The sequence below is a fragment of the Haemorhous mexicanus genome, chromosome 3 (genome assembly GCF_027477595.1).
Source record: "Haemorhous mexicanus isolate bHaeMex1 chromosome 3, bHaeMex1.pri, whole genome shotgun sequence".
Lineage (NCBI taxonomy): Eukaryota > Metazoa > Chordata > Aves > Passeriformes > Fringillidae > Haemorhous > Haemorhous mexicanus.
The window spans coordinates 48,950,041-48,966,596 of NC_082343.1; the positions used below are offsets into that span (position 1 = coordinate 48,950,041).

The following is a 16,556-nucleotide window of genomic DNA, read 5'->3' on the forward strand; positions in this document are numbered from 1 at the left end:
AGGGTGCTCCTGTAGGGTGGTCTCACCACACCTGGTAATGCTGTGCAGCCTTGGCTGCTCCTGTCCCAGCAAGAAAGGCTGCTGCAGAAGACTCAGGTTGTTGAGAAGTATTTTAGCCCAACCTTTGCTAAAGGAGAAGCAAGTTTATCTATACCACGTTACCATCTGTCCAATCTGTTAAGAAAAAGTTCGTATCTGCTCTAATTCACAGCAATGCTTTACTGCTCCTACTGTCAATCTTTACTGGTATCTGATACAAAACCACCCAAATGTAATTCAGAAAAGTGCTTTGTCTTGATCTCGATAAACTCAAGGAATAGCTGCAGGATATCTGCTTCATAGCACATTTTTATTCACCTGAAGATTTATATTTCCCTACAGCAATTCATTTTTAAGACCATCTTCTGGACTCTCTTCAATTTTTCAGAAGTCCTAAAACAGAACAATTTTTAACTTGGGCTTTTTCAGTAAAACCAGAACAGACCCTGCCAGTGCCCTAGTAAGTTCTCACCAAACAAGGTGGTGTCATGAAGGGAATTAAGGAATAATTTCACATCTCTGGCTTCTGGAACCCAGCATCTTTTGTTTAGCTTGAAATGCTGTATCCCAGAAACTTGGGTCAAAACATTAAAAAAAAAAACAGATTGGAGGAAATACAGAGGAAATAACCATGTAACATGGATCATCACCTCACTAATACACCACTCTTTTAAGCATCAATGTTCAGCCAAGGCGACTGTAATACTAAGACACTGTGACCTGCATTAAGAGCAAGTCCTGCTCACAACTGAGCAGTAATATGAGTGACCAGATTACCCAGAATGAAAAATCATGTAATGAGGAAAACCACAGGACATCACAGAATCATAGAATGGTTTGGATTGGAAGGGAAGTTAAAGGCAAATGTCTAGTTCCAACCACCCTGCCATGGGCAGGGACACCTTCCACTACACCAGGTTGTTCACATACAGAGAAGGGCTCTCTAGAAAGAGTATAAGTCAGGAAAAATAGTCTTGAACTGAAGTGACAGTCAAAGGCACTTTAGAAAAAAATGGATAAAATGAACAGAAGATTGCCAGAACTTAGCTAGTATTAGACAACACTGTAATGAAGAACACAATCAGCAAGGGGAAGAACCAGCAGCAGCAGAAAAGCCACTCTATCTTACAACAGGTCTTTAATCCAGTCACTGAAGGTGTGATAAATGTCCTTTGTTCCCAGTACAAAAAAAAAGAAAAGGAAACAAAAAGAAAGGATAGGGTGATTAAGGACAGGAAGCTAAAGACAGGAATAAAATAGCTGGTTTTCTTAGTGAAATGAGACACTGAGTGAGGTTGCACTGCACCTGTGCTGAGACAGTTCTTGAGAATAACAAAGAAGGGTTAACAGTGAAGCAGCACATTTTTCAGGGAATATTAACGGGAGCAGATAAGAAATCTGACCTCAAGGAGATACAGAAGGACTCTATAATGCTGACAGACATTCAGCATTAAAAACCATAGATCCTTACAACAGGATACTCTGATTTAAAAAGAAAAACCCAAATCACCAAAAAAATAACTACAATAATAAAATAGAAAGTATATATTTATATTACAGAGGTCTATCAAACACAGATATGGCAGCAATGTCTCTTGATGAGCTGAAGGATGCCAGAACCTGGGAGGACACTCAAGAGGAAGCACTTTTTAGCCTGTCCCCAGTTTGTACTGGCTTCCCCCTCTGGGCTGGATGGTGCTCATGTCTCAAGAAGGGCCCAATGCAGAAAGTTCACCGCCATACACATGACACAATATCATTTGCACACCTACCAAGGATTCAAATGTTTCAAAATATCGCATTTCCTACAATATAGAAAAGCCCATTTAAATAATGAGACATTTCTGTAGCTCACATTTTTCTCCCATTTTCTTTCCTAGGTCAAACCTTCCCATTCTGTTAAAACCTGACTGGATACACAGAAATTATACTCAGCAGATTTTAGCACAAACCTCAAAAATGCTTATATTAACAGAAACACATTTAAATTCTATGAATACCTCAATATCTTGAAGCTAGCATTACACTTTGTTTTTAGCAGAGGTCCACAAAAGTAGTTTAAACAATACAAAAGTTTAAGAGAGGCTTATTAGAACAAATGTCAGAGTTCTGTATACTAAATATATCACCAGAGAAAAGAAATCCATGAGCCAAAAGAAAATTAATTTAATATCAATGAGCATTAGGTATTATTGCTGTCATACATCCCAACAGGACAGAGGCAAAACAAACAAAAGAGATCATTCCACTTGCCTTTTTTTTAAAATAGGATTTCATGTGACAAGAACTGGGGAGGAAAATCCTTACTTTCTGCAATATAAATCTTCAAAATAAGAGAGTGAAGAGATGGAGAAAGGAAGACATGCCCCACAAACAAAAAAAATTATTGCAGGCATCAGGAAAGAAATTATTTTTAAAAATTATTAAGCATTCCCTAATCTGCAGATGTAGCAAAATTCTCATTTAAGAAAATAACCACTTGCTAGCTAATGCATGTTTTATTTCAACATACTGCTCAGTTACAGCTTAGACTATCTGCTGTCACAAATTCCAGTGACACAACTCCCTTTTGCTCAAGTTAAAGAGAGAGAAGCTGTATCCAACAGCTCCTGATATGTCCCTGAAATAATCCAGTCACATAAATACACTGTCAAGCAAAAAAGGAAAAGAAACCTGTCTGAATTTAAAAAGAGAAAATATATGATTCATCATATAGTACACGTTATGAATTTCTCTGGGTTTGACCATTTTATAAGTCAGATGGTAAATCTCAAAAACTAGAGTATTGACTTTTTAGAAAAAAGTTCCTCATGGTACCAAAGTCTAAATGTCTTTTATGTCCCCTTGACCTACCACATTTGTGTTGGCACTTTAACACAAACCTGTTGAATGGTGAGAAAACAGCTAGAAGTTTGAGTTGTGGGCTAATTTTACCTTCTTATCAGGCTTCTGCCTAGTGTTGACTGACTTGGAATCTCTCCCTTCATCTCTCTGGGCTGAAATGGAGAAGGAGCTGCAGAGCAGAGAAGAAAATCACACTGCTTCTGCAGCTTCCCTGCTGCTACAACTGGAGATGGTTTCTGCTCTGCTGCCCCTATCTAATTTCCCTAGTTAGAATCTTCCCCTTGCTGAACAGTTCTAATGCTTTTCTGGAAAATTACGAATACTTTGCATTATTCATAGCACTGCCATTCTCAATAGCTTACACAAAATGGAACATATTGATTCCACTTTTCAGTTGGACAAGACTATCAACATACTGACAAGACCAATATTGAAAACCTCATAAAATTACAAGGTTCAGAGGCATAAATAATGCACCTATTTGCTTTTTTTTTCTATTTTTTTAATTTTCAGTCATCTGCTGAAGTTCTTTTCTATGACTATGAAAGAAAAAACCATACTCCCCTCCCTACACAGAAACCCAAAATCTCTCAATGCTTTCATCTCAGGTGCTATGGCTTCAAAAAGCTCAGCAAGCAACAAGATCAAGTATAAAATCATGAAGGTTAATAAATCTGCTAGGAAGAGGTAAAAAAGTGTCACATGTGCTTCCCCTCACCCCCCTTTCTTTTTATCAACTCTTTGGATTATATTCTGAAGAAATATTTATTTATTTTTTTTCTTCAGCCACTGATGAACACTTTAGTTTTCTTTTTTCCTTTCAAAGAGAACAGAAAATTAATTTTGAAGAAAATAATAAACTCATTTAACAATCCATCTTCACCATGGAAAGTTTCCTATTTGCCACTAGTTAGTGGATTTTTCCCCATGAAAAAGGAAATTGCTCTTGACAAGCTCAGTTATGAATAGTGGCTGGCTTTGCTTGGATCAGAGTTCATAGGAAAAAAGTTGTGTTCAAGGTAACCTGACTAGCCTGTCTTTCAATAACTCACTGAGCAGTAGCCAGATTTGCTGAAACAATGGCAGTCCATTTTCCAGAGTCTAGAACAACAAACAATCAGCCTAACGCCCTTTGTTGGGCTTTTTGGACAGTTTGATTTTGATTTTATGTAAAGCAGCTATATTTACAAGGGATAGAGGAACTTTGAAAATTCTAGAAAACAAGAAAAAAAAATGTTTGGAATAATAATCAGAAAAAACGATCACTGCTTTTACTTTAAAGGAGAATTTCACTACCTTGTTACACAGGGAACGTATTTTCTCAGCTGACACAGCAGGTCTACTGTTTATCCTGAAAGATGGAGTTACCATTTCATTCAAGACATGCACCCACCATCCCTGATAACTCACAACCGTGTAATATCATCAGCAAACTGGTCAGGGACATGTATTTTTGGAAAAGGTAATTCAACTTCAAATAGCCATCCTAAGGCAAAAACCAAAACCACCTTTGAAAGAGATGATTGCCTGTTTCTTGGGGCCTTTTTTTTTTTAACATTTCTTTCTTTAAATAATGTGGAATTACAAGGAAGACATAAAAAAATATTTCCTGGCAGCAGTACCCTTCTTAACTTGACTGATTATTAATGAAAAAATGGGGGAGGGGAGGGGAGGGGAGGGGAGGGGAGGGGAGGGGAGGGGAGGGGAGGGGAGGGGAGGGGAGGGGAGGGGAGGGGAGGGGAGGGGAGGGGAGGGGAGGGGAGGGGAGGGGAGGGGAGGGGAGGGGAGGGGAGAACTGCAGCAATACTTTTAGGCCAAGAAGGAAAAACTGATTTCTGGAATACCTTACACCTGAAGAGCACTCCTGAAGGAAAACACAGCAGCCACTTGTCAGGCAGGGCCAAGCAACCAGAGAGAACATTACAATCCATCTGCCAACAAAAACCTATGGCATTTGGTTGGTTTTGGAGAAACACAAACACCCATCTCTCCATCATAGGAGCAAACTGAAGGAAACAAGCAAGAATAGACAGACAGCACCAGATTTTTAGGCAGACTATTCCCCAGTTCAGATCTATTCATTCTGTAATGAAACAGAAATAAAACCTAAATGTGCACCTCTGTCCTTCATCTTCACTGCTGTATTAGGGGTTCCTTCCCTGCTGGGTGGGCTGGCTGGGAAGAACCTGCCACCCTCCTAGGGAGACAAGCAGCCCAGATGTGTCCCACAGGATACTCAGGCACCCCACGTGTGCTCCACAGACATGAGCCTTGGTGCCAACCAGAAAGGAGCAAGCACACAGTGCTCCAGCAGGCCCTGGGGTTCCTGTGAGCTGGGACCAGGATAAGGCACAGGATTTTACTCTGCATGGTATACGCCTTAAAAACTTCAGAAAAACTAGAATAAACTAAGTCTTGAATACGTCTGGGCACTGATGTCCCTTTTTTCCACAAAATGCCATCTCTGCTTCCATATGGTTTCAACATAAACTCCTTCAAGTCTTAAAAATACAGAATTGACAAGTATGACCCAGCCATGCTGCAGTCAACAGAGGAGTCCACACCACCACCAAAAAATTACACAGTAGGAAAATATTTTGTTGTCAACAAACACCTAAGGCTCAGGACACCTTTGGATGTTGTATAAAGACATGTCTATCCCTCACCACGTCAGCCACACACCATGGGCGGGCAGTTCTCCCTAATTCTACTGCCCTGCACTCTCCTTGCCATCCACCACCTCAAAGCTTCAGCTTTGCTTTAGCTAGGAAGTTCTAGAGATCAGGATCTCTGCTTATTTCACTTTGCTGGCAGCTCTGACAGCCAGAAAACTTGGGTATAAACCACAAAAAGGAAAGAGGAAAGAGGATGACAGACAAGGAGTAAAATGGGCTAATAAATTCAGTTTTACTTTCATGGGCTGTCAGCTCCTGCAGGTTTTGACACCTACGGAGTGAAGTGAGTATCTGACTGCCTGAAATTACATTATCATGCCACAGCCTGAACACATTCAATATGCTGGCAGTAGGAGGAGGGCTGTCTCTCTCTGTCCTTCCTCTGTCAGGAGGAGTAAAAGGTTCTGCAGTTTCCTTCCCCATTCTACTGCCAATAAAAGAGTTTTCATTTAAAGTGGTTAAAGCATAACACAACAAGGAAAAGAAAACAGGCAAGGCAAACTCCTAGCAAGGAGTTTTTATGGTATGGAGTATAAAACCTTCTTACTTAGGAGGTTCTAGAGTATGGTTTTCTAGGGACAGCTACCATGATTTCATTAGACAAGTCTTCAAAAAATTGTTAATTAAACATAATTTCAAAAAGTCTGACTCCTACTCCTAAACACACACACATACATACATTATTACATCATATTTTTAAGACATACTATTTGCTGGTCAATGCCTCATCTCCATTATTTATGCCATGTACAAACTGTAACTTTAAAAATAATTTTTTAAAAATTTGCACTAACAGAAATTGAAAGAATTCTTTTTTTTCTGGATGACAGAACATTCCAGTTTTAAAAACTATTGTATTCCAACTGAAGACAAACAAAATATCAATCAATAATTAGTTCTACTTGATGACTATTAAACGCTGCTTTCGGGTTCATAATGCCCAACATGCACTATGCACTGAAGATAACATTCATATTGCACACAGATCCTCTTGCTTTCATTCACTTGAAATAGTTACTCGTCAGCTAATTATAATTGTTAAGTCATCCCTTACTGGGAATCATGCAAGTGTTATCTGCTTAGATGCGTGTTCCTGTTACTTTCACATTAACAAAGTATGTGAGAACTGAAAATGCAAATACTCAACTTGAGGCTTACAAAAATTAACAAACACTTGAAATTCACCCATACTGAAACATCAAACTGAAAAGGCTTTGCATTTCTGAACAGCATGAAACAAATGACAGCACTGAAACAAGTGCTTTATCCCTCTATTTTAAGGATTTTGACATCTTCTCTTCAGGTACCTTTAGTATTACAGTGCACAATGTGAAATTGTGGATGCAGTTCGTACTTTAAATGCATTTGTATCTTAGCTTTTAACAATAAATTTGAGAATAGTCATGACAGTGTTAACAATTAATAGCTTCAACATCAATTTGAAACTTAAAAAAAGGAATTTGATTGGCAGAGATGTAAGACAACACAGTCTTAGCTACTATGGCATATACCCAAGAACACTCAACTATTTTAAGTCAAGAAACAGCATTCAACTGGAAATGTCTATAACTGTAACTACCTTATATAAATCACCTAGTAGTAGAATTCACTTGTAAGCATCTAACTTTCAAGTTTGCTTTTGAGTTACCCAGAGCAGAAACCAATTTTAGAAAATCACTACTGGCTATGAGGAACATTTACCATAAACACAGGACCTTTTTCTGGGTACCCCTGAGGCTTTAAATTTTTACTGATCAGACATTTTCTGATGAAGAGGTGTTGCTTTGGTAATTAACAGCGCTTGGAGACTACATAGCTTACATAGCTGGAGAGGAGAGGAGGGAGGAGGGAGAAGGGAGAAACGGAAAAGGGAGAAGGGAGAAGAGATTTCAGTTGGAAGGGACCTACAAGGATCATCTAGTCCAAGTGCCTGACCTATTTAGGGCTGACTGGAAGTTAAAGCTGTTGTTAAGGGCGTTGTACAAATCGCTCTTAAACGCTGACATGCCTTGGGCATCGACCACCTCTCTAAGAAGCCTGTTCCAGTGCTTGACCACTCCCTCTGTAAAGAAATGTTTCCTAAAATATTTCCTTTTTGAATCCATTAGAACTTATTCACAACAATGATCAGAAAGGACTTCCACAGCTTCATTACGTGTTGCCCAAACCATCGCATTTTCCATTTTTTACTGGATCCCATAACTACCCATTCCAATTGTAAACTCCTATTAGTTTTACACTGAAACAGCTCAAAAGCAATCATCCTTCAGGCCACTTTCTCATGCCTTCCAGAAACCTGTCTTCTCATATCCTTTCCCTTGTCTACTTCTTCCTCAAGAGCCCTAACCTTTGTCATTCCTCATATGGAAATTATTTAATGATTTCTCCCACCCATTTGTGAGGGTTTCTGGTTCTTTCAATCCCATTTTGGGAATGGGAGGTGTCCTGGTTTAGGGCAGATTTGGGAGGAAATACCCTAGGACAGGAAGTCACAAATGCCAAATGAAAGTAGTCAAGCGCAGACACAATGGAGATTTATACACAAGGAAGCTTTCTGTATTGCTCTCTATTGCTTTTGCTTTGCCTTTTTTGACTGCTACTGGGAAACAAGCAGATGCCATGGTAGAACCACCCAACACACAGAGAAGATCTTACTCCTAACCCTGCAAAAGGCTTGTGAGAGTCCATCAGATTCTAAGTGAAATAAGGATTATCCCCCGCAAACTGCTTTCCCGCCCTCACTGGCTTTTGTCCCTGGGCTGCACAAGAATGCTCTTTTCTGTTCTTGTTCAATGATCCAAAAATACATCTCCTTAAAATATAACACAGACATACCCTTTTCTCTCATACAGTTTACATGACATTAAAAAGCTGGCATCAATATATTAGAATCTTTGTTCTGTGGTTGGGATTTTCCACTCTACAAACAGGATCTTCCTATAGAGAAGCTAAAGAAAACTATTTCCCCAAGCTACCACAACACATACAACCCAAAAAGCAGCACAAGAGAGAACATCAAGAGCTGTCCTGTATTCATACTCAGAAGGCACAAATAAAAAACATGGCAAAATCACCATAAAAATGAAGATTCATTATTTTAAACTTAATACAGCAAGGTCCTTTAATAAAAGATCATAAGTTCTTATGTATATAAATGTCTTAAAAAGTGCTACTGAAACACAGTATATGGTAAAACCCTGTAATAATGGTACATTTAAATAAGATTGTGGGTACTTACTGCTGGGACCTCTACTGCTACTTGGCTGCTAGTTTTCTGTGCAGTTGCTTAAAAACTGCAATAGCCAGAAATTTTCAGACCACTACAACACTACAAGAAAAAACCCCTCACCTCTTTACATTCTGAAGCAATATATTGTTGTTATCCTGTGTCCTGTCTCCACAAAAAGGAGAATGGCAATACAGAATGGTATCATTAAAATAAAAGCACGGTATTGATCTTACATTTTCTATGAATATAAGTATGCATTGTGTATGAATATAAGTATGCATTTCTATGAATATAAGTATGCATTGTGAATTTTAGTGTTGCAATCTTAACCAATGCTATATTGCATATTTACCATGTGCAACTGACTTGGACTACTGAATGAAAACAGATTTGGAAGGCACATTTTCTTGCTTTTGTATAAATGCATAATGTTGCAATGTTTGGAATGCAAACTCCACAGGGGAACATTAAAAAAATATTGGTTTGTAAATTAAAGTCACTGAAAAGTAAATGCCAGCCACGAAAATATTTCCTTTAATACTATAAGTTGTTTAATCAGTCCCTCCTCCAGCTGAGGTCTGAATTACCATTAACTTTGTGGTTCAATAAATTATTAATACAAAATGGGAGAATCTAAGGGGGAAAATGGTGCTTTAGAGCACACACAATAGATGAAGAGCTGCAGAAATGGGCCAGAAATTTTGCAGTGAAGAGGTAATGCAGCAAAAGGGAACAGCTGGAGACTATTAAAAGCACTCATTAGAGGGAAGAAGCAGCAAACTGTTCTAATTGGGTCAGCTGACAGGTGGCTGTGCTGCCGCAGCGCTCTGTCCCGGGCGCAGGGATCGGCGCTACCGTGAGATCCCAAAGCCGACCTCAGCTGCAGAGCTGCACTGCAGCATGTCCAGTGACCAGCTCAGCCACCTCAGCACCAGTGCATAACACAGGCAGGAAAATGACTACTGGGTGCACGGGGCTATGTCAGGGAAAACACTGAGAGTGCACAAAATGTTTAGTCTCTTAACTACAGCTCAGAACACAGTACGTGAAAAATGTTCTTTTTAATTTCTAGATTTAACTCCCCAATATCTGGTATGCACTGCACAGACAAAGGCAAATAATTCTAACCTCTGCACACCTCAGGTTTCCAGTCTAAACAATGTTAACCAACTTATCAAAGCCTCCTCAAAACTTCCCAGGTTCAATCAACAGACGCTGGTAGCCCCACTTGTGAGGTCCTCAACAGGAAAAGCAGTCATGAAGCCTCTACTCCCTCACTGCACCAAATCTGCAGGCAGGCAACTCTCTCCCAGGCTTTTTTTTTTAATAGAGAAACACACTCATGAGAGTGACAGTCAGAAGATGAAGGTATGGGCTCCATACCATGGTCTCTCCTGGAGACCACATGTCAGGCAACTGAAAAGCTTAAAGAAACTTATCTGAAGTCACAAAGGAGAAATCTCAATGATGACAACTGATGATGACAATTCATAATATAATTACCCAGGGGATTATGCAGATAAACACAGGAAACAAGACAGCCAGCTGATGTCCAAAAAGCAGTGTAATTGGTAAAAGAATATTTTTCACTGTAGATGGAAATTTGAGGATATAAATAATAAAAGTAGTTAAATATATTTAGTGAGTATTCTTATATTAATGAAAACCATTAAAATCATAAAAGGAAATTCTCAACATTCAAGACTAAAAAAAAAATGTTCTGTGGTATTTACCCATTCACCTTTTATTATTTTGTTTGAAATTTATGAAATAACCTAAAAAACATTAGTTTAAGTATTTAGCCATAAAAGCTAACATTGCAAAAGGAATTTTTTTCCTTATTATGAGAAATTTGATGTGAAAGTTCCCTGACATCACTTGAATTTTACTTCCCTCCTTTAAAGTAATCTTAATAGACTTTTAACAATTATTTTAACATTTCATTAAAAAGACAAAAGGACAGAGGCTCCTTTATGGGATCAGTGGCATGAGTAATCTTTAATGTAAATGAAGTTGAATATTGTTAGAATATTATTCATTTTTGCTGAGAAAAGCATATTTATTTTCAGAGATGAAGTTGAAAAACTGTGCAGAGCCACCCAGATATACTGTGCAAATGTAACTGCTAATTATAATGAAAATTTGAAATATCCTATGGGAAGGTGACAAATTCTTATCTTACTGAATGATTTTTTAAATACAAAAATTCTCACTTATGATACATTAGCTCAGAAATCTTTTACTGGAGTGAGCTAGGAGTCACAGTATTCATGAGCCTAACAGGGATCAGAATCCCCTGCAACCAGATTTGCTGCAATTCAGGCAACAACACACAGCCCATGCTGCTTCAAACACTCATTCAGCCTGAGCAGTCTTAGATCAAAGTTTTACCAAGTATTAAGAAAATATGAAACCCCTATACATGCCTTTTTTAATATTTGCTATCTCAAACTAAAGCTCTAATAAACACTAGATAATTATAAACAAGTTTTCTGGAAGGAACAATTTTAATACAAAGCATTAAAATATTAATAGTAGTCCCTCTTCATCAGGGTGCTTCTTACCTTCTGCACTTCCAAGCCCTGAACTAAATCATATCTCAGGCCTGGTTTTCGTTTGCTTGGTACCTGCAGCACTCACAACTGCACTGATAAGGGTTTGCTTGCTTTATTGAAGCATATTTACTCTAAGAACTCTAGTTCAGCCTGAAATACATTCACTACAACAGATTTAAATTAACTTTTGTGAATTTATTTCATCCTACAGGACCATAATGTAGGGCTGACAGTCACATCAGTGTGCTTGAGACTTGGCTCAAGGTGCTCACCATTAATCACCTCTCTGCCTTACTCCCCACTACAATGCTGCCACTATTTTTTGGGGGGGAAGCTTAGAAGTGATTTCTTCAAGTGACTAACAACAACTCACTCCAGCAGTGAAAGTGCCAGGTCAGGCACTGCAAGAAGCTGGTGGATCTAGGTAAAAACTCACACACTGCAGCAGCTGCCTCTGCTGTATCTGACTCATGAATAAAAGGCTTGTTTTCTATCCTGACTTTCAATTAAATTTTGGTAAACACAGACATTTACCAAAATGTTTAGAACAACTGATCTGATTCCTGAATGAATGGTTGTGTTTCCTGGAACAAACTCAAAGCCTGAAGCTCTATTCAGAGAAAATTTCAAATTATCAGTGAACAGCTGAAATTTGTGTCTCTGTTTCTGACCTTTGCAATGTCAGCAGTTCAGATTTTCAATGCTAAAAAACCAGCATGCAAGGTAATACAAGACTTCAAGATAGTTTGGGTTTTTTTCAACTCCCTTTTTTCCTTAAGGATTAGAATCAAGGGGAGGGAATGCTTCCATCAAGGGCATCACAACCTGGAACTCATCAGACACAAAACCTGATCTTAAAATGCTTTTCCACCCTTAAGAGCCTGCTTTCTAGAGCAGCTCAGCTCCCACACCTTCACCCTGGAGTATGAGGGAATATGGATGCTGCCCTCAGCTTTTCAATGGAGATGCCCAGTGCTGGCAGCTGTCGATGAAGATGCCAAGATGGCCTGGAAAGGTTCCCAGTTGCCCACACCACCTACCAAGAGATAGGAAGCCAAGAACATCATGGTTGATGAAAGCACAATTAGCCTCCAAGACCCAGTTTCCACATATATATATTTTGCCTGCAAACCCATCTCTTCTGGTAAAATGGAAAAGTAATATATAAAGCTTTTCCAGTCCACTTATAAGTCTATAACTGCTATCACACAACATCAAGTATTCCAAAGAGCTCAGTGTCATGGATCAATTAGCAGTTATGTGTTTTCCTGGCTGATGGAACAAGAAAAGTAAAAGCTCATATTCTCCCTCTGCTTTCATGTATCTCTGCTCGTGGTCAGGCACACCTCATCTGAAACAACTTAGGTTTAATGTTGTTTAATGTTGATCGATATTGAAACTATTCAATATGCTAAATCTAAGTTTATCCTTATATAGTCCCCTGTAAAAAAAGAGAGTAACGTTTCATGGTGACTTTTGCATTTAAAAGAATATTAGGGAAGAATTGCAAAAGTTACGAGACCTGCAATGAGGCCACCCATCAGTCCTGTGCTAAAGTGGCCTACTGGCTCATGCTCAGAGGTAAAACCAGATGCTGAATTTCTTAACAGCTAGACCTGACAATTGATTTTGCAGATTTCTGAAGCTATGACCCCAAAATCCCCAATACCTGAATTTTAAGAAATATGCCAGCTGATTTTCTTGCACCACTGAGGAAAAGATTAAAATGCAGGCATGCAATATACGATGTGGTTGGATAGTGCAAGGGTTAAAAATGCTGAACATTCAGAACGAGCAGCTTTCGAGACAATTAATTTCACTGGCAAGTGACCTCTGTGTTACTGTCACTCTCTTTGAGCAGTGCAAGTGACTGCCCAAGTCTGCCAAGGAAGGATGGAAAACAGGTTCCAAAAATGTTTCCAGGATTCTAACACTGACTTGCCAACAGAGAAAATCAAAATGAAAACTCAAAAATAGTTTTTATTAAGGATGGTAATGGTGCCTCAGATCAACAAACTGCCTTTTGAACAAAATGATTACTGACCCCAGTCAGGCACTTTTTATTTCTTTTTCATTATAGCTTTTGTACTGATCTGTGTATGCACAGATATCTGCATATGCATATAAATAATTAACTTCTTAAAGAACATACCAATGCCAATGAAAATGCAAGGTAATTTCTATTAGTTTTTAAACCAAGACAATATGAATTGGATCTACTAGTTTCAGTTCTGCTTGAAGTAAAATTTCACTGGCTATATATATGTATATATATATATATATATATAAAATGTCTTAAGCTGCACAGTCAGTACTGAAATAATACCAGAGTCAGTCGTAAGAGATGCCAACCACTGCACTTCAAATGAGAAGGCACTCAAAGTAAAGTACAGGCTCTAGCACTCACTTTTAACACTTCCAAAAAAGAAAATGTAGTAGAGTTACAAAGTTGTAGTAAAACCCCCCCACCTCTCATTAATTTCCTCAACACTCTTGTCCATTCAGAGATGATGAAGCAGAAGTCCATGCACACACAACATGCAAAACCTTCCAGCTCTGCATACCAGAGATCAAGACCCACTCAGCCAACAGAGGGATCTCTTTGGGATCTATAGGCACATAGCAAATAAGAAATCCTTCACAGTTTATACCTGTACAGGAGATGTCATTAAGTTTAAGGCTGTTAGACCATTACATGGATGCCTCCCCCTTCAATTACCTGCAATGCACAAGCTTGTCTGTTCACAGGGCTCTGCATGATCAAAATCAGAAGAGAAATGGAATTTAAACAGCTCTGTAACGTGGGAAAAAACCCAGCCTGCCTTGGATTCATCTAACTTCAGCTAGGGCTGAAAGGTGTTGTGTGCAGTTGTTCAGAGCTGTGTTCTCTATGGCTGATCACGTCTTGTCTTGTACTCTACAGTCTCCTCAAAACCTCACAAAAACATCCTCTCCTTCTCCTCCAAAAGCCACAGACATATCTTGTTTTGACATTTTGTCTGGCCTGCAACATCTCACAGCAGACCATCAAGCTGTCCTGTCACTGCTGTTTCACTGAACTCTCTGCAGTCAAGTATGCCTGAAGGCTGAGTCCAATCCAACTGGATCTCTGTTAGAGAGAGAGCAAGAAGTAATTCCACCATTTTGCCTTTTTGAGAGGTGTCTGTGTACAAGCAAAGTGATCAATACAAACCAATCTAGCCACCTTCCTAGCTTTTCAGTTTCATATTTAGCATTCATTCAACACCAACTGCCATGGGATCTTGGTATGCAGCAAAAGCTGGCAGGTGTTACAACAGTTCAGCAGTCGTACAAATTTAAAACTTCTTATGAATAGCTTATTCAGCATTATTGCCATTATCATAACCCAAAAAAGACAAAAGGTAACAAAACCAAAACAAGAACTGAGATTAGAGCCCTGGTGTAAAGAACATTACAAGCAACTTAGCAGCAAGAACATTAGAGATTTGAGCTCCCTGAATTGCTCTCTTTCTCAATTTTCTCCTGAGGCTGCAGAGTTACAGATATAGTCCGAACCTAAAAATCTGTCTGAATATTCACAGTGATAAATATAGGCACAATTATTATATTACTATCCAGTGCAAATACAACTCAGTGTAAGGACCATAATTCAGTGGTGAAAATCTGGAAATTGCTGTCAGCTTAAACAAGATCAAACTGAATTTATTGGCAACACTCTACACAGTAAAGCTGAGCAAACTAAGGACCAGGCAAGAGAAGACAGAGGAAAACCACAAGATGGGAGATGCCTCAGTCTCCCACTTTGCATGCATCCAGTTTGAATAACAGCACTACATAATGATGGGAAATTGGTAATCAAAACCTTTTATTTAAACATACCAGGTATCTTTCCTCCTGCCTCATGTTGGGGGTACGGATCATGTGATTCTGTTCTCCTCTCCAGTCTCCAAAACGTCGAAAAAAATAATTGGATAGGAATCGGTTGACAGGATCTCTAATAATATTGATGTACACGGGCTGGTCTCCTCCAAACCTGGTGGGAAGAAAAATGGGTGAATCTCATCACAGGCTCCACACAAACACATATCTATTATCTCTCATCTGAATGCTTTTAAATTACTTCCTACAGAAACTCAGAGCTTTTACAAGATGAGGAGTGAAACTGAGAACCTTACAACTAGTTTCTAAACCTTTGAAAATGCATGTAAGATCTCTTTAGGGTGAACAGTAAATATGGAATCACATTAAGCTATATGTGTATTACAAACATTTGAGTTGAAACCCACTGTGCAACACTGTATCAACAGTTTTGCTTCTTGAGATCTCTCCTTGCTGTATTCAGATGAAGAACCTTCAGCAGATGAATCAGAGAATGAGCATTTCTTCTTCTCAACACACTTCTTATCTGGGCAGTCATGTTAGAACAGGCACCACCCAACAGTAACTGCTGGAAGGCAGCCTTGGATCACCTTTGCCTGTACAGTAATGTGCAAAGGATTTTCAGCTTACTTTGAAAGCTTTTTTCCAAAAGCTTCCTCTGGATGAACTGACAGATAGGCATGGTATTTCCAACTTTTTATTTGCTGGAACTTGTGCAGAACCTCGTCCCCTCATCCCCAGTCTGCACCACCGGCTGGATTTGAGGTTATTTCATGGTTATGCAATACTTTATGCCTGTACTGCACTTCATGAACTTTTTTTTTTTTTTTTTAAAGTCCATATGAAAATTCATGCTTCAAAAAAGAAATGAGGTATCAATCTCAAGAACATGCAAGTCCAAGGAAAAGGAAAGGGTAACAACAGCTGTGACCAGGCTGGCACATAAGCAAAACGTAGCATAGATATCTGCAACTCAGAGATGAGAAGATAAACCAGAGCAACTTCACCACCTTGGCTATACCCTCTTGTATGTCTCCTCCTGGTGCTCATGTAAGCACCTCCTGGAGCTAGCATCTTCAGTTCAATAGCTGGGATACCAAAAGAGGAAAGGAGGAAAAAGAAGCTTGGGAAGGTTTGTGACTACACCGTATTTTTAGAATGTTAAAACACTGACTGTGTATTTTATATCAACACACAGCATCAGGAGAGCAGACCTAACTGGAAAAAAAGGGGGGAGCTGCTTACACTGTACCATGGTCAAAATTAAAAAATGGACATTCATGGAACAGACTTATGGACTACAAATTCTGTGAGATAAAGAATAAAATAAAACATTCCTGGACTGAGAAGTTT

The 16,556-nt window shown here is 38.9% G+C and overlaps 1 protein-coding gene across 2 annotated transcripts in view; it reads right to left on the minus strand.

Moving 5' to 3' along the window:
• The window catches only part of UST (uronyl 2-sulfotransferase), a 152,295-nt gene that overhangs the window by 42,296 nt on the left and 93,443 nt on the right, over positions 1–16,556 (minus strand). For both annotated transcript variants that reach the window (XR_009485810.1, XM_059841713.1), the window contains exon 5: positions 15,204–15,357. Coding sequence is in view for 1 of the 2 variants with exons in the window: in XM_059841713.1 (XP_059697696.1) it covers positions 15,204–15,357 (154 nt within the window). In the remaining variant the exon portion in view is untranslated. The remainder of the gene's footprint in view (positions 1–15,203; positions 15,358–16,556) is intronic.